An 18,937-nucleotide genomic window follows, 5' to 3' on the forward strand; every position below is an offset into this window, starting at 1 on the left:
TTTGATCTAAACAGCATTTTTATTTTGGCTAGGCATTCCTCGCTCAGCTAATTAACATAGCTACAAATTAACTAGCCTAGTTGCTAATTGCATAGGCTAATTAATAGACTAGCTCATTTGTAGCAAGATGCTAACCTGAAATTTTGACTTCCCAACAGCAAAAAGCAGTTCTCAAAAGTGTATTTATTTTTATTTCATTTTGAAAAATAAAATAAAATTAGCCCATTACTAATGTGGCTACATGCTGGGTGGCAAATAAGTTGTGGATAGCAATCACAGATTTGAACTGGGCTTAGCTACAAAGCTAATTAGCTTAGTAAATAGCTGGCTAAATTTAGTTCTGAAATCTTGAAATTGCTTCTTACAACCAGCTAAATCACAAACCATTTACATTTTGGGGGTTTCAGGTACTAATTACAAGCTAACTGGCCTTTATAAAACTATTTTCACTATCTTTCGACAGACTTTGCATTAATTTGCATAATATAAGACAGAGGAAACATTACTGTACATACTTTCATTAGCCTATAAAACCTCAACTGTCAGCTTTATGGATTATAATCTTGGAGTTGTAAAGTAAGAGTTCCATTTAAATGAATAAAAACAACTGAAAAACAGTAAAAAGCTATCATGTTGCAGAGCTACTGTTACTACTACAGGAGAAAACAATACAAATTGAGTTAAACTTCAAATTGGCACTAGCTGATATTAATCAGCTAGCCCAATGAAGGTTTAAACTGCTCAGTTTCCCATAATGTCAGAAGAGAAACAAGCAGGAATCCAAACTTACTCTGCGCCAGCCGGATCCTCTCCACTCAACAGGTCTGCAGCTCCCAGACTGTCAGGAGTGTTTTGGCTAGGAAGACAACCTGATGATGTGGACCTTTCTTTGATGGCAGCTGAAAACATGCTGTTGTAAATTCCCCTGGAAGTGTTGCACAGAGGGGGGGAGGAGGGAAGTCACACACACAAACACACAACACTATCTGTACTGCCAGCTCTGGAAGTCTGCAGCAACACCCAGTGAGACTTGTAAATAGAAGGGAGGGAGGGTGGTGGTGCTGGTGCTGGTGCAGGAGGGAGCTGGGGAGGCGTGGTGGGGCGGGAGGATAAGGAGAGTGAGGAGAAGTTCCACATTACATCAGCAGCAGCTGTTGACAGGCCTGCGTTTATTAACTAACTGCCAGGGCCGGAGGAGTCACACCACACAGAGTGCGCTCTTGCACACACTCACACACACACACACACACACACACACACACATACAGAAATGTGCAAACACATGGATGGTTCCTTAGAATATAAAAGAGAAACACTATACTGCTGGGAAGCTCTTAAAGAGGAGCTTCTTTCCCAGGATTCACCTCTCTCTGCTTGGCTTTCAGGTGTTACCTGTCATGTGTTTACACTGGCTGCGAGACTTGCTGACTGGACTGGACTGGAAGAGCTGTTTGCCTGACTCAGACAGCAGTAATGGCATTACTGCAAAGAGAGGCCTGCTTCTGCATTCCTCAAGTGTCTTGGCTTGGCGGACTCCCCAGCCTCTTAGCTCAGCCTGTATTTCTCTCCCTCCCCTTCCCTGCCTCTCTTTCCTTCTCATTTAAATGGAGGCACATGACTCTCGGCTTCACTGCCAAGTATACTTCTCTGTGCCGGCCGCGAGCCACCACCAGCACTCTGCTTTTCATTGCCCTCTCTGCAGGGCACTCCTCAGAGAGTCTGCATTCCTTCGCTGCCACCCATCCGAGTCTCAAAGAGCAGCCCTGACACTTGCATTAACCTCATCTCTCGTGTTATATCTGCTTAAATTCTGTTTGTTTTACTGATTTTTTGCAGGATGCACCAAAAACACAAAGCGCATTTGCTCGAAATAAGCCGGGGTTCCATGTTTTTCAGCACGACCGCCCACCGCTTATCATCCCTAACCGCTGTGAACAAATGGTCTGCTTTAAGCCCGTCTCCGCTGCATTCCTTGCGGTCGCAAATGCAATAATTTCTGCAGCAATTCCATTCTGTTTGTCGCATTCTTGCCCCGTAAGCTCACTGCATTGCAACATTGTTCATTCGGCGGAGGCAGAAGGAGATGGAGTGGGCTGACGACATTGCAATACACCGGGGCGGCGGGGAGCTGGAAGATAAATGACTTCATGCGCGCACACACACAAACACACACACAAACACCTAAAAAGATTTCTGAGCTGCTTTGAAGGCAGAGCACACAAGAAAGAGTGCGATCCCCCGCCATCCTGCAATCACAGGCATTCAATTAAACCTAAATGTCAGGAGCTAATGGGATAAAGAGCAGCATGGTGTTACGCTGATCGGCATCAAGGAGAGGGTTAATAATACAAGAACCACCGTATCTTCTTCATTTAGCGTTTCATAATGGAAATCTTTGATTGGATAATTGGAAGCTTGTGATTTATTTATTGAATCTGGAGTGGAGAGGGAAATGTCTTTTGTTAGATTTGAATTTGAAATATTAGCATTTGTAGACTTGAATTTGCATAAATAGGTAAATGTTAGCTTTTATTTTTGCTGACAGTGTAAATATCTCCCCTGTTATGCTGAGCTTTTTACAGGTTCCTTATGAACCTGAGTGGCTGACAGGTGGAGTATACGTGTGCACAGTGTGTGCATGTATGTGCGCATGTAAACACCTGTGCGTGCTTATCTGGTGAAGAAACACTGACCGAATCCGCTCCGCCTTCCTAAATCACATCCTGTCTTCCATATCTGCCTCCTCCACTCGTTCTGATGCGTTCTTATCTTGACATAAGGAAAGAAAAACATTTCTATTTTCCTAAGGTCTTTTTCTTTTTGCTTTGTTGTTGTCAAGCAGCAAACCCATGGTGGTAAGTTTTGGGGTATAAATCAAGTCATTTATGTGGTATGTTTGGAAACGATTACACAGCTTTATGGAGCAAACAGGCCAGCTGAAGAGAGGTCATGAAGATGCCAGCTATGTCTTTTCTATCTTAAGCTCTCTTTTTACGAATGGTTGTCCAAATGTGAGCAACATCGTCCCTTTTCAAACACTTTTCAAGTTTTCATCCAAAACCTCAAGAGCGGACAGCTATAAAAGGCTTTGGAACTAACACAAAGTTTTAACTGCGATTTGACTTGAGCATGCCCAGAGATGGACGACTGACAAAAGAGTCACACAGATCCAAAGATCATTTGGTAAAATCTAGTCGTTCAGGAAAAATAGGTGTTCCTGTAAACATCCTCGCAATAGATTTGATTGCTAGCAGGTTGCTAATCTCCTGGAGTTTGCATGGAACACACCAACTTGTCTGCAAACACCATTTACTCTGCAAACTGTAGTAAGACTTGAAAAAGTTGTGGCACAACCTGGAAAGTGAGAACATTTGCCTGTAGAGAAAAAGTTGTCCTTGACTGCTGCAAACAAGATCTTTCAAAGGGCGCAAGTGCTGTTTGGTGACTATTGGTAAGTGTTTGCAATCATGCAGGCGTCTTTCACGCAAACTGTGTGCGTCAATCCTCGTACAGCCCTAGCAGCAGCTAAAAACAACTCACCAACAAGTTGGGGAATAAATATTTTTCTCTAGCAACCTGCGGTTTCCAGGAGTTGCTAACCTGTCTCTTGGCGTTTGTGACTCTCCTAACCAAGTTTTTTGTTTGTTTTGTTGTTGTTTTTTAACAAAATGAATACATACTAAGTACAATATTGTTCCCTTAAAAGTAAATACTGCCCATAATTCGTTGTCTTGGTGGAGCCTGGAGATTTGGTCTCTTTGAGTGCTTCTTGGGGTTTTTTTGTTTTTTGTTTTTGTTAGAAGTAAGTGAGCATATGTGGATGAAAAGGAGAACTGAGGTATCAACTAATGCTCTTTATTTTGCTCAGCAATCAGCCGCCATAGCCTGGCTACATATCTGCTAATTTATGCTAGTTTGGCTGGCATTCTCTAAAATACTTGAATTTCACACGAAAACTGAAACACACACTTCCTAGATAAGAAATGTCTAATTTCTCTTGTAATTCCATTAAAAATGCTTCCAAAAGCACCAACAGTCTAGTTTAGTGACCTCAGTTAGCTAAGGTGGAGTCTGGCAGATAGTTAACTACAACCGCTGACACCCAGCTGTCAATTAAAGCTTGAAGGGCTGAGTTAAAATAACATTAAAACCATGTAAGTGGTTATGAAGGGGGCTAAAACTGGTTCTGTATGAGAGAATAAACATGTTTATTTCTAATGTAAACTGACTCACTTTTGAGGCCAGCCTCCAGTGGCCATATGAGGAACTGCAGTTTCGTGGTACTTCACATTTTCCTTCATTTTTTAGCCTTGTATGTTGCTGCCATACAACTGCCAATGAATTCAGCTGTTATTTTATTTAAAGGGGAGTAAAAATCCTTAATATTATACACAGGTAATGGTTTAAAGAGTCTATATTTCTAAACTACGCAAAACCACGACCACTAAGATAGAAATCAGTCAGCAAGCAGTGATGATGGAGGCGGCTAATGTTTGTTAATGTTCTGTTTTCTGGATGATATCGATTAAAAAAAATCCCAAAACAAAACAAAAAGCACATTAAGGCACTCCTCAGCACATCACACTATTTTCCAGATGTGACTCATGTGGTGTAACGGCTGTTCTTCACAGTTGGTTTGTCACACCTGTGTCTCCTGTGGATAAACATCTCAGTTGTGCGTCAAAAGTTCTCCCCTGAGCCCTGTGGCATTTATTTCTATTTCTTAAACATATCTGGGCCACCTCAGGCCAGACCACATGGTTAACGCCTTTAGATTTATAGCACCCAAGCTTCGCGTCAGGGCAAAACCTCACACGTAGGCTAATAGATAACTCATAAAATTACCTACGGGCAGACAAGCCTTTGCCGTTTGGTCCTGTTCATCATTTTTAATCTCGCCTTTGCATCTTTATATGTGGACACTCCTACATTTTTGCATGTGTGTGTGTTTGACATGGAGGGGTGAGAGTCTAGTCTCAGATAATTACAGGCCACTGATCCCGTCAGCTGTCACCGCCACACTCTTTTTACATGTCAATGACAGCCAAATGGGACCTCATATCCTTCCTCCGGCTCATACAATGCTCTCATTGAAAACATGAACAGGGGAGAGAAAATCAGAAAGCGAGAAAGCGTAGGATGCCACTCCTCGTCCCAGCTGGCACTGGCTCAATGGCAAAGGGCAGCGAGTCTTGTCCGCGGAATAACAACCACTCCTATTCCTCTCCTCAAATCCTCCTCCTCATCCTTCACCTCTCTCCGGCCGTCTTCATCTCCGCCTCGGCTTAATCTCTGCACATTCATGGGGACTTGCGCCCAGGCTCTACTTCTTTGCCTCCTTTTGTGTTTGCCAGCACTCTGATGACAGGGGGGAAAAGGAGGGGGGACAGGGGTGGATGAAGGCAGTGGTGCCTGTGGTTGCTTTGGTTTGTCTTTTGGGGGGTAAGAGGAGAAGAGCTTGGCAGGAAGCCTGGCTGTGGCACTGCATACAAACATGGGGTGAAAACACAAGGTCTGTTTGTGTGGGTTTTGTTTGACTGTCACAGCCCCTTACCTAAAGAAGAGTGGGAAAAAAAATTGCCACAAGATATGGTTTGCCCCTCGCTCCCTCTAGACAGCCATCGATTCTTTGCAACAGCCAGGGGGGAGATGGACAGAGATGAGATGAATGGAAAGCAATCCATATCAGGAAATTACTGACCATAACTCAATGAAATTAATTTAATCATTACAATAAAGTCTTGGCAGGAAGCCCAGCCTTGTTTTTTGTTTTTTCTACTTTCAAAATAGGAAAAGAGCTCTTCAATTAAATCTGAAATACTATCAGTCTGCATGTAAATCTACAAAACAGCACCAGGAGAGTAACTGCAATTCATCACTACAGTATATTATAGTCTGAGCAGACAAAGAGCTGACACAGTCCTTGTTTTCTATCCTGCATTACATCCCGTTCAGCTAAACCTCCTTAACTCGATCTCCTGTGGACTCGGAGTAGCTGACTTCAGCACAAACGGCACAATTGCATCTGATTTGTGGAAGTTGAAATCTTTACCGTATGTGCCGTTCTTGTGTCCCTCTCGGGGTCCACGCTTACATGCTTGGTAGGGACCTCTGATGTGAAAGGGGACATTGCCGGGTTCCCAGCGCAGCTGCGAATAACATTGAAGTGGCATTCCAACTTGTCAGTGTAGCGTGGGCCATGCACAAAGCCACTTCCTGCTCCTCAGAGGGAAATTTGAACCAGCCGCCCATGCACCGGAATCCGGCAATCTGATCAGATTCAATATGTTTTCCAATGTTTATATGTAAATTAGCCACTGTGCCACTTTGTCATAGTTTAATGGCATGTGGTTTATATCAACACCTACACAAATTTGTATCTATGTTCTATCCTCACAGTGTTGCAGCACATCAGGGCCTCTGGGATCTCCTGGTGTTTCGATTACAGAATGTCCCCCTGATAAAGGACAATCTGCACAGGTAACGCCGAAAGAGCTGTAACTTATTGCAGCACACGGCCGAGCTGACTGCTTTATGATCGCTCTGGTCTTAACCGCAACGCCAAATCCAAAGGGAAGCTTTGCGGTGGAATGAGAAGGAAGCCTAACATGTTTGGAAGAAGAATGAAATTTGGAGTTTAACCCACCTTTGGAATTTATGTTTTCCCTAAAATAATCCCATCTGTTAATTCAGTAACTGCAACATGCATGAAGTTTTGAGCATATCTGCACCATGCAGTAACATCTGCAAAAAAGTGCAGTTCCTCTATTTCCCACTTGAAGCTGGTTTCCATGTTTTAAAAATTTCAACTTTATATTAGAAATAAATATGTTTACATGTTTATAGAAAAAATAGATTTCGGCCTCTAGAGGTGATACTGCCCTTCATGACAACTTTATAATGGATGAACTGTTATATAACGTACATTTAAATTGCCCTAACCATAAAGTTATGCATTATTTGACAATCAGGGTTATTAGTGATCTGCTAGGCTTCCCCTCAGGTGATTCAAATCATTGGACTGGACCTCTCAAACTTTTTGGTGATGGTTCTTTTAATGTAATTGTAGCATTTTATTTATGTTTAATATCATTCAGCAGCCATCTCTGCCAGTATGATTAATAATGACTTATTATTAATCTCTGGTTCTCTTCAACAGCTGTCTTTTTTCTGTCTTCCTCCCCTCACCCCCAGCTGGTCGCAGCAACTGGGGGGAGCTGGTTCTGCTGGAGGCGTCTTCCTGTTAAAAGGGATATTTTCCTTCCCACAGTTGCCAAAGTACTTTCTCATAGTGGGTCATCTGATTGTTGAGGTTTTCTCTGGTTTCTTTGTATTATTGTAGGGTCTTTACCTCGCAACCACCTTGAGGCAACTGTTGTTGTGATCTGACACTATATAAATAAAAGTGAATTCAAATGAATATATTACATCTATACAGTCTAAAGATTCAGCTTCCTAAGGTCTCATTCACACAGGCCTAGAAACAGTCAGCAGCACCCTAGCAACCTCCAGTTGCTAAGTGAAATCAGTCCCAAAGAGGGTGCTGCACCAAGTTCACTTTGGTCACTTGGCCCAGTTGCCTGTCGCTTGCATGGAAGACGCCAACTTGGAAATAGTCACCAAAAACTTGCCAAGCGGAGGTGAAACCTGAAAAAGTCAGATGCAAACTGGAAATAAATAACGTTCACTTTTAGAGTAAAAGTAAAACTAAGATGTTTCAAACGTCTACTTTGAAGACAGACTGTCTTTCTACTTTGCAGCACACAGTTTCGCTACTGTTCAGCAAGTTTTTTGGTGAGTGTTTGCTAACATGTAGGGGTCTCACCAGCAAGTTAGGGTATAATAACTATTTTTCCCCAGTGACCTGTGGTCGCCAGGAGTCGCCGGGCTGTCTCTAGACCTGCGTGACTGAGTCCTAACAGAATTTAACTTCTGTCTCCATAAAACCAAGATGACGATGTCACAGAGGCTTTCTATGTAGTTTATGATCTCCAGCAACTCTTTGGTGAAGTGTGCAGCAAAATCCAGCACTATGTTGAGGGCATTACTTTGTCATTTGGTTGCTTCAGATACCATATAGCCAATTTATCGTAAAGTTTTGGGGGGTTTTCTCAGAGCTTTCTCCAACTCTTCAGAATGGAGATAAATGCGATTTAGTTTGTGGTACTCGTAAAAAATGTAAACACTGCAAAATCTCATTATAACAAAACAGCACTCCTGTTGCTCTGGAAAACCCACCAATTTCACTGTCAACAGCTTTTATGTGGACTATTTCTTCTGTACAAAGTAGTCTCTTTGTTATTTAACTGGTGCGTGCAACTCCCACTAAAACCACAAATTGCTGTTTTTAAATTCCACCTTTCACACAAGTTAAGCAAAACATACACAATGTATTAATCAGCCAGCTCTGGAGACGTTGAGATGTCTATTTTCTTCGTGATGGAGAGGGATTTTCATCAATATACTTGGTACAGTTGATTCCCACTAATCTGTCAACAGAGAAGATCAATCTGATGTAGAGTTAGTCACTTTTTCCTGCAGCTCAAAAGGTAATTCTTAATATTTTACCTTGAAGAGTCAATAAGACAAAGGAGTCAAACCATATCTCTATAAACAGATATTTGTATATTTATGGGAATCTCTGCAAGATTTCTGTTTCCACATTTTTTGACCAATTCAAAATGAGGCAGCCTTTGGTTTCATGCAGATCCACGTGAGTAGAACTACACATCCGTTATCCACCAATGGATAGCCTGGCTATAGCAGAAGCTTCCAGAACCTGATGGATTCCCAGACTGACTCGATGATGTTGCTGTCCTCCGCTGTCCAAAGGGCTTCTCACTTTCAGACAGTGTACGTCTGTATCCACTGTGGTGATTAAGCTCTTCTTTCAAGCCTGGGTCTCATCTGAAGGTGAGCTTTCTCTTTGAACCAAGGAATCTGGGCTTCTGTCAAACCACCACAAGAGTCTCAGGGTTCCCACAAAACCCAGCTGATGACAGTTGCTGTTTGGAGATGAGGGCATCAACTTGTGAGACCCCGGCTCTCCCATGGGAACCTGTGGAAGCTTATCCCAACCCACTGTGCACCCCCTGAAACTGGTGCCTTTCCCATCATGGATTACAGGAGCTTTATAAAGACTACTTAGATCTCCATGCACATCTTTCATCCAGATTGTTTGCACCCATAAAATTCCAAAAAAACCTCTAAAACAAAAAAGCCCCCAAAACCAAAAAAACACAATTTCAAAGAATGTCAGGGAAGCAGAGAAGAAAATCAGTTTATAGGTGAAAGGAACAAAAACTAGGGAATGGGAAAAAAAAGTACCAGAAGCTATAAGCCTGGCAAGTTAAGACCAAAGTTTATTCTCACTTCTACTGTGGTCTAGATTGAAATTATTTACCAACCAGGTACATTATTGTAGCAACAAAGAAATATTTGTTTTATGCATAAAGAGATAAGTAATCAAGATATCCAAGGACATATGTGCAGATTTGCAGAATCTTTAAGGATGAAAAAAAACTGTGGTTGCCTCAAGGTGTTTTATTTTGTAAGGTAAAGACCCTACAATAAGAGAGAAAACTCCAACAATCACACAGTGCCCTAGGAGCAAGCGCTTCACAACAGTGGGAAGGAAAAACTCCCTTTTAACAGGAAGAAAGCTTGAGCAGAACCAAGCTCAAGGAGGGGCCAACATCCAACATTATCTTCAATGTATTTTACAATGCTGGCATAAGCTACTGCTTATGGCTAAGGGAAAGTGTTAAGATTGGCCAGCACATCTATTTGTTTATCTAACTCACTGTTTAGGTGACAGTCGGCGGTGACATTCAGCAGTCCTGGAAAAATTTGTGGAAACTCATTAATCGCTAATGAGTTTCCAGTAACTTTGACAAAAACAATGCCTGGCCAGCCTTTTGTCGCTGTTAGCTACTCTTAGCCTCTGCTAACCAACCTTAGTGAAACTTTCTTTTAGGTGGATACAACATGTTCGACTCGGACACTTACTGAATAAACTTATGATTATGATTTAAGAATGTAATCAAACTGTTTATCAAAGGTAAAGTGATATTTTGTAGCCTGAGCCTAACATGGCATAACGTTAGCTCTTAATAACAGCTTATAGTTTTTAAATGGTTGTTGTTTAGCAGGCTCCTTCTCAGCTGTCCAGAAATGAGAGGGTCACATGTCTAATCTGCTGACAATAAGTAACTGTGACAGTAATATCAGGAATAAATAAGCATGTTTATACATGTTTTCATTTGTTAAAACCCTGACTTCATCTCTGAAGACGATGCTTGAGGTGAGGAGGATGACATTTTACAAAGAAACCTGTGGTGTACCTTTCATTCATGTTTTTGTTTCATTGGTGAAGGGGACCACTTCTCCTGTGATAAAACACGGGTATGGTCTTTCATATCTTGAGTCTGAAGGTGCAGGCATAAATGTATCGGCCTGTCCACAACACCAGAAACCTAAGATGGTATCCCTTCACCTCTGCTTTTAGTGCAATATGTATGTGGCTGGTCTCAAGCTACATACGTAAAACACCATTAGTGTAAAGGGTGATTGGTGGTGGCTCCTATAAACTGCAAACCTGCTCCTATGCATGCATGCAAATGACTGATTCTTTAGCGCTTTGCTAATCTATCTGAGCACACAAAGCACTTTTATACAACTTGTCTAATTCACCCATTCATACAAGCGCTTTCCTATCTAACCTTCACACACATCAGAGAGCAATTTGGGGTTAATATCAAGCAGTAGCATGCAGACTGGAGCAGCCAGGGATCAAACCACCAACCTTCTGATTACCAGAGAACCTGCTCTACCTCCTGAGCTACAGGCACCCATAAACAAGTTTATGAGAATGCGTCAGTTTGTTGGAAGATGTAATTACATGCTAATCTGTGTATATCTACAAGTTCAGTATCCTTAAAAAAAAAAACAAAAAAAACAGATTGTATCTTTAAGATAATAAATACATAAACAGAGACTAGAGACATAAGATGTGACATAAATAGACATGTTACAGAGATAAACAGGGATGGGAAGCAGATGGAGACAGACAGTTGAGAGAATATCAAAGGTTTCACCGGTCTGACCTATAACAGGGTTGAGATGCAGGGACAAGGACGGCGTTTGTTCTTTAATCTTCTCTCACACTGGGTTACTGCAGCTCTCCTGGGAATCACTTTCAGCCCAACACAGACTGACTATGGGATCTAAAACACCACTCAGTCATAAAGCTGCAGACACAGGACAGGTACCAGCTTCCCAATTCAACAAGAAACGACAAGACTGTTTTGTTATGAATGATTTTATTGAAAAAAACAAAACAAAAAAACCCACCTCCACATACAGAGTTTAAAAAGAATATGCTGGATTTTCAGGTTACAAACAGACATCCTGTAGTGACATATGACAATAGTTACTGACAGATTCTGGCAGTAGTACAAATGGAGTCTGCCTTTGATGATAGTTTATCCCTGCCACAGTTTCAAATGAAATTAACACCACACAACGTAAAAAAAAAAGCAAAACTGGTAAAAAAAAACAAAAAAACAAAACGTATAATAAAACGCTGAGAAAATATTGTGCAAGAGCCATGATTAAATGACACTGACGGAGATAATCTGAAGTGCCCTGGGTTGTCATCGTTTTGTTAAATTGTGCGTTTGTCTCATGATTCTCTTCCGCCCTCTAGTGGTAGTAAATCTCTACTGAAGGAGCAGCAGTGAGCATGTCTGCAGACCCCGTTTACTTTAGAAGTGCTCGGGGTGGTTCTGCAGACAGGTGATGAACTCTTTCACCTGTCTGCCCTCAAAGCAGATCTGGTAGACGGCCGCGAACAAAGGAAACCTGCAGAAGGAAGCAGACTCAAAGTTTATTGCGTGTTGACGTGAGGACACTGCAAATGAACTGTTTGTAGGTCAAGGAACAGGAACAAAACAAGCTGCTGGACATAAAAAAAATAAATGATTTTAATATCCTTTATTGTCCGAGACAGGTTCGAGATAAAAATGAGCCCACAGCTGCTGGTCTAATCAGAGGTGTAATCAGGCGATATAAGTGAAAACACTTGTGTGTGTGCTTGTGTGGACCATGGCTGTTTATACTGCAGTTTGCAGGTAATTACAGATAGCAGGAATGCTGATAATTCTTATTAGTTTCATTTAGATTTTATGCTGCCGGTAATACCAAAACTTCAAGAACATAATTGTGATTTATAACTTCGATCCCAATCTTCGAACAGCACAGCCAAAATAAATATTCAGCCCGACTTGAACCATTAATGTAATGAAGGCGTAACCAGCAGACTGGAAACTGGTTCTGCTAATATAAAACAATAAAACAAAGACGTAACTGTACGTAAAAGGATTCGTGGACTCACTTGTTGACCATGTCCCTCTTTTTTAAGATCTTGTAGACCTCCGCGGAGGTCTGCGGACCCTGGAGCTTCTGGCCGTTGAGCATTTCTGCCTCCAGCTCAGCGATAGACTGCATGAGCAAACATAACAGCGTAGGCTGAGCAACCAAGTATGTTGACAAAAAGGACACACAGATAGAAATCTATTGTGCTGATGGCAGTACGCTTTTCAGGGCTGTCCCGGATACCATTTTTTGGTCTCCAGAGAGTGAGCACTGCAAGCAGCAGACAAGCAAAATTGCTTCCAAGGGGCTTTGAAAGGGAGCTAAATCTAGCAGAAAAGTCACTAAGAAGGCAACAGTGAGATGAACCGAGCCGCGATGATCACTGCTGTGAGCGAGGGGGATATAAAGACTACCCAGCAAATATTTGGTTAGAGCCCTTAAACTTCTTCCTTCACTGCATCCATGACCCAAATCTAAGATAGCGTGTGCACGCTACCTCTGTGTACACTTCAATTATTCATAGAGTAAACCCAACAGGGGCCACTTTTCCTCAAGATAAAAATGCTGCAGCCCAATCTAAAGTCTAAAGGAAAACATGACTGACTGAAAGACCCGACTTAAATGACGAGCAGCTGGGTCCATAGACCTTTTGGACAATGATGCGATTTTTGTAGTCTTGCCTCTGTGCACCTCACCAGTGGATTTTGAATGAATCAGTCCGGACTTCCAGCTTTAATTCAAGGGGTTTAAGTTTTTTTTGTATTAAATGTTCAGAAAAAACAGCCATAAAAAAAACCAAAAAACTTTTTTTCCCTTTTTAATACAGTCCCCTATTTTCACAAGCTCAGTCTCAACTGTAGAAACCAACATGGACTAACAAGGATTGTTTTTAATACTTGGAAATTCCTCTCGAGACGCTCTGCCAGACCTTTACTTCACCCACCTTCAGCCGCTGCTTGTTTGTGGGTCTCTCTGCCCTCAGTTTTGTATTTAATAATTGAAAGGCTGTTTGGTTCAGTTGAGATTAGGTGACTGACTTGGTCATTGAAGACAATCTCTTTATTTGCCTGCGAGACTCTTGGGTTTTAACTTGGGGTTGAACAGTTTTGCAGCATTTGCTGGGAGTAGAGCCTTGTACACTTCACAATTAATCCTGCCACTTCTATCAGCAGGCACATCATCAACAAACACCAGTGAACCAGTTCATGCCCTTACCACACCATGAGCACCACAATGTTTGATAGATGATGTAGTATTCTTCAGATCATGAGCTGTTTCTCTAATCATACACACCTTTCTCTTTTTATTGTTCTACTACAAGTTCATCATAGTTTCCAGAACTGTGCAGGCCATTCGAGATGTTTTCTGGCAGGCATGTTTTACTTGTAAACTTTGACGATGATATATGTACCTCCTCTAGAGTGTTCTTGACTTAGTTAGATGCCATTAAGATGTTTTTCTCAACCATGGAAATCATTCTGTCATCATCCACTTCTGTTATTGTCTGTGAGCTTTGAGGGTTTTCGGTGCTGCTGAGCCAGATTGTTGATTTAGACTCTACGAAAGTTTTTGCTGTCTCTCTGATTTTTTTTTTCCAGGTTAGTGATGACCTCCCTCATTTACATTAGTATCCGTTTTAAAATTATATCGAGAGTTTGAGTGAAATGCAAATGTGAACAACACTCACCGGTCTCTGAAACTGCTCAACAGTCAACTGTTTAATTACTTTTGAGTCTCAGAAAAATGGGGCACAATGTGTAAAAAAAAAAAAAAGAAAAAGTAAAAAAAAAGCTGTAATTCCTGAACAGTTAAAGCTAAATGTTTATATAAAAAAAGACTTTTGAAACTGCACAGTAGTGCACTTCAATAACTTTGATTGTTCCCTCTTAATACTAACAGTAGATATTTGATTTACTTTGTACTAACTAACATTTAGTTACCATTTGTATTGGATTTTTGTAACTTATATTCCTCTTATTTGAAAAATAATAATTGCGATGGACTGTCCTCTCTGACTCACCTTGGATGTTCTGACGAAGGCCTCTGCCACCTTCCGGTTTCGTCCTCCGTAGCAAGTGGTGATAAGGTCGGCCACGCCGCAGCTTTCCAGGAAGGTTGTAGAGCTCACTGAGCCTTTGCAGAAAATTCTGGCAAAGGCAACCATTTCCATCAGGCCCAGCCTGATTACCGCCGCTTTGGTGTTGTCGCCGCAGTCGAGGCCATCGCAGAATCCAGCGCCGACCGCCACAATATTCTAGCAATGCACGAGGGCAAGGGTGCAAACATTTTAAGTTTTTCCATTATACAAGGAGAATTTGACTATGGAAAGGAAACATCTGGTTACCTTTAAGGCTCCACAGAGCTCCACTGTGTCACTCTCCCGCACGACAGCGATGCGAAAGTTGGGAGTCTGCATCAGTTCTTTGAAGATGTGGCCGTTTGCCTCATTTCTTGCTCCTGCAGTGAATGAAGTTTATTAAACAAAGAGTGCTAAATTGCTTCAGCAACACTTAAAACAGGAAGTAACTGTGCACTAGCTTGTCTGACCACCACAGAACCTCCTCTGCAACTTATCTACACATGTGCTGTACAAAGTGTCTAACCGATGGTGGTTTCACAGAACTTCTCATCCGCCACCTCGCTGGCGATGTTGGCTCCCATCAGGACGCTGACCTCAATCTGTAGTTTCTCTCGGATGATGTCTGAGATTAGCGTCAGTCCTTCCGGTCCCTCATCAATACCCTGGATGACAATAATCACCAATTTAAAACATAACTTCTAGCCTGAATGGGCTTTTGGTCTTGAGGTGATGGTGACACATACAGGATGTGATTGTCTCTCTATTGCTCAACTACAAAAAACTCATGATGCCATGACTGCAGAAAAATAAGAAGCTATGGTTAAGATACCGTTTCCCCTTTTATGCTGGCAGTAAATGTGACATGAACAGTCACGGGGTCTTACTTTGATGAGTGATATCCCGATAGCTTCCTCTGCAATGTGAGGTTTCATCTGATCACAGAGTTTCCCGATGAACTGGTGCGGGATTACAAAGACGAGGATCTTTGCTCCTTTAACAGCTTCTATGATGTCTGGAACAGCCACCTAGTGAGCCGACAACAACAATGTTAGTCCTCATACAGAACCAAATCATACAGTGCCAGTATGCAAGGCACTTCATTATGTGTTGCTGAGGGTTGCACAAAGTCTTAACAAAGCCAAGGCCCAGTCATGATCACTAATGATCAATCATGATCATGATTGACTAACAGACTCTGTATAAAATCCAAATAAATTCAAACTTTTCACCCAATTCTTGTTTTTTTTAAGTGATTAAAGATGTATGCTGTACACTTAATCCACTCTGGAAAAACGGCAGGTCAGAGAAATCATTAAAAGCCCCAAATTACCATGACATTCATGCCCATGACGAGTGAATGTAAACTTCTGACCACAACCGTATATATCACTGTACACTGGTACCTGTGGATATATCGTTTTTCATTAACACTGGTAAATATTTAATAAGCACGTAAGGAATAATGCAAAGATAATTATGACTAATGCAGCGTTCCACTTGGAACTTGATGTGGAAACTCGGGAGTTATGTCTCTCCTGAGTTAGCACATTCCAGAAAAACAAAAAAAACAGGAAGAACATGTTTTTTTTGTTTTTTTTTTAATTCTTAGCAAGGTAGAGCTATTCAGACATCACTAGCAATTCAGCATAAGTCTTATTTTTTTGCGCTTAAAACACGCATTCATAAACAGAGCCTGAGAAGTGCTCTGAGTGAATCAAAAAAAAAAAAAAAAAAAACACACAACAATGGCAGCACAGATTAGTTTAGCTTCAGTGCCAACATCTTGGATTGGTAACTCGGGCTATGTTGGTCTGCTCTGACTTTCCGAGTGGGAGGTTCGGGTAGAGTGGGTGTTCCATAAAATAAATTTCTGAACTCCAACTTATTCAGGAATGCACCGTAATCTGAACTGTTAAAAGCTGACACTGCATACCCACTTCAGCAGCTTAGTTATTTATGGATTCCATGATATTTTCTAATTTTTCATATTCTATGACAGTTTGCACTCAAGTTTCATGATCTATAATTAAGCATTTGGCAACTTTATACAACCAAAGACTGAAAATAATGTCTCAAAAGCCAGTTTGGTAGCATTATTCTCACAATTTAATGAAATATAATGTACTCATTTGTGTTTTCTTAAATTAGTTTTCGGGTGTATAAATAGTCTGGCCCCAGGATGTCTTTCTAGTTACATTCGATAACAAAACAGTAAGAGGAGGATTGTGAATGGTAACTGTAAAATACCACACCACAGATCTAAATATGGACAGTCAGCAGCTATGAAACACACGTCTAATGGAAATCAATTTGATTACAGATATCAAATCTTTTCGAGTAAAGCTCAAAGGTTGGTTATTTGTATTAATTTATTAATGTATCTTTCTTACGCTATATTTTTTCAGTATGTGTATGTCTTGTATCTTTGTGTATTCTAGTGCATTGCAGTTTTATGTAACTGACTCAGCTGTAAATCTTGTTTGAGCATTGTGAATGTAAAAGACCAACAAGGGACAACGGCAGGAAATTAGCAATGGTATTGGAACCATGTCAAACTGCATTGCTCCTTTTAAAAAAGTTAAATAATCTTATCGGTGCAATGTCCTGTGCTTCAAGATTGCAGTAAATTACCAAACCGGACTGCGTAATCTACAGGTGATGCTTCTGTAATTGTTGCACTTACCACATTCTTGGGCAGCTTGTGGCCTGGTAGATACTTAACATTTTCATGCTCGGTGTTGATGATCTCTGTCAGTTTCTTCCCATCGATCATTTCTTCATAGACCCACATGTTCACCATTGGGTCGAAGCGGTTGGAAGCTTTGACATTGTGCCCGATAATTTTGGCAATGGCAGAGCCCCTGAGGGAGGGACAAAGATCAGGTTAGACAGCCAGGACTGAGCCTAACCCAAAACCACAGGTTGAAGCTCTGGGAAGTGAGTACACAAAGTACAGCATGTTTCTGAAAAGGCTAAAAAAGCATGCTTAGGCTTGCTTTGCATATGCTAGTGGACGTCTTCCAGGAACATGCCCTTAAGGGCATTCTTTGTAGTCCCAAGAGTTAGAACTGCAAAAGGTACTCACAGGTACTCCGTACAGGTACTCTACAGGAGTGTATTGATTTTATTTTGCAGCTTACAGACTGTTTTTAGAAAGCAGGGTGCTGCTACACGAACAGCTCTTTGGAAGCAATCGAGGAAGGCTGTAAACAGCAGCTCCAGAACTGCCTTTCTGATGTGCCAGACAGAGGTAAAGATAAGCCTATTAGATTATGAATGCAGCGGGTTTGCAACCAGTAAACGACCAAATCAGCGATCAGTTTTCAGTTGGCTGAAAAAAGGGAACTCCTACTTCTAAAAGACGCATAAAGATACAAAAAAAAACGTTACCAGTTTCCAGATCCAACGATGCAAACTTTCTTTCCGGGCATTTTTAAAAGTAGAAAATCCGGCAGTGAGCGCTTTGTAAAGACAGCCTGTTGTCCTTTACTCCCCAGTCTATAACTTCCTTATACGCCCTGAAAACGCTGCTAGTCTCTTACCCCGCCCTTACTGCCACGGCTACACCTCTTATTATGTGCAGTTCATAAGCAGCAAAGCCTTCTCCACGCATCTCCACCGTTTAGACATCTCCGCTGTTTTTGAAAGGTTCATAACCCATATTCAGGTTCGAGTTAAAAGGCGACTGCATGCAACAGCAACAAGTCCGCTATTTCAAAGCGAATTAAACGTTTTAAAGGCCAGTTATTATTTAATATTATCGGGAAATATGGGATACTGGCGGTAGCCAGTCACATTACTGTCTCATGATAACAAAAGCGTATTTTAACAGCGCTTCCGGTCACTGTGTTTTTCAAAATAAAGCTCTTACTAACAAACGATGCCGCTTAAAAAACAAAACCACTACACCCCTAATTCATTTAACACGTAAATTAGCTTATACATTATATTAAAAACGAGGTATCAAAAACATTAAAAATAAATCAGATTAATAACGTGTTTCTTTTTAAATAAATATAATTTCCCCCATCATTGAACTGGTATACAAACACTGCTTGCTATCAAATATGTTTACATATTTGTCAAAATCTTCATACACACAAAAAGCATCTGTTTAATCCCTTAAAGTTTTACTTGTCTGCACATGTTCAGCGTATACAAAAAATATCAAATAATAAGTTAGTGGGAACAAATATGGGTAATATGTGGCCTATTTGTGTAATTATTTATTCACTTTATTTTTCAGCTACAACAATGCAAAAATATATTATAAATGTTTTTTAAGGTTCTGTTTCCTTGTTTCAAATAATACTTGCCAGTCAGTATAAAAGTAACAAAAAAACTAATTTAATTTTTTTCTTGTTACTTAATACACAAAATCTAATAATATTTTATAAAATTATTATGTAAAAATTAATTTCCGGTTTAGACTGCGGCTTTTTAATCCACTCCATTTTTTTAAAAAACCCTTTATGCCTCTTT

General features: G+C 40.9%; 2 protein-coding genes across 5 annotated transcripts in view; both read right to left on the minus strand.

Moving 5' to 3' along the window:
- Window positions 1-1,030, minus strand: part of LOC100702923 (nck-associated protein 5) — a 163,027-nt gene extending 161,997 nt beyond the window's left edge. For 3 of the 4 annotated variants that reach the window (XM_019351818.2, XM_019351817.2, XM_019351816.2), the window contains exon 1: window positions 791-1,030. In XM_019351818.2, the coding sequence (XP_019207363.1) occupies window positions 791-909 (119 nt within the window). In that variant the 5' untranslated portion in view covers window positions 910-1,030. The remainder of the gene's footprint in view (window positions 1-790) is intronic. The other variant, XM_019351815.2, reaches the window with a different exon arrangement.
- Window positions 1,031-11,310: 10,280 nt separating this feature from the next.
- On the minus strand, window positions 11,311-18,238 carry gpd1c (glycerol-3-phosphate dehydrogenase 1c). The gene is made up of 8 exons (XM_003453185.5): window positions 17,846-18,238; window positions 17,139-17,316; window positions 15,340-15,480; window positions 14,979-15,117; window positions 14,720-14,832; window positions 14,396-14,629; window positions 12,395-12,501; window positions 11,311-11,862 (listed from the first exon to the last, which is right to left on the minus strand). Exons 1-8 carry the CDS (start codon window positions 17,884-17,886, stop codon window positions 11,766-11,768), a joined length of 1,050 nt encoding a protein of 349 aa, XP_003453233.1. The 5' UTR covers window positions 17,887-18,238; the 3' UTR covers window positions 11,311-11,765.
- Between the last annotated feature and the right edge of the window lie 699 nt (window positions 18,239-18,937).

Source organism: Oreochromis niloticus, linkage group LG23 (genome assembly GCF_001858045.2).
Source record: "Oreochromis niloticus isolate F11D_XX linkage group LG23, O_niloticus_UMD_NMBU, whole genome shotgun sequence".
NCBI classification, from domain to species: Eukaryota; Metazoa; Chordata; class Actinopteri; order Cichliformes; family Cichlidae; genus Oreochromis; species Oreochromis niloticus.

Bases quoted from the DNA above. Each gene is read 5' to 3' on its own strand.
- gpd1c (XM_003453185.5), bottom strand. From the start codon at position 17,886: ATGCCCGGAAAGAAAGTTTGCATCGTTGGATCTGGAAACTG. The intron at 17,317-17,845 runs GTAACGTTTTTT...TCCCTCCCTCAG, and splicing joins ATCGTTGGATCTGGAAACTG to GGGCTCTGCCATTGCCAAAA. The intron at 15,481-17,138 runs GTAAGTGCAACA...TCGGCTCACTAG, and splicing joins ACAAGCTGCCCAAGAATGTG to GTGGCTGTTCCAGACATCAT.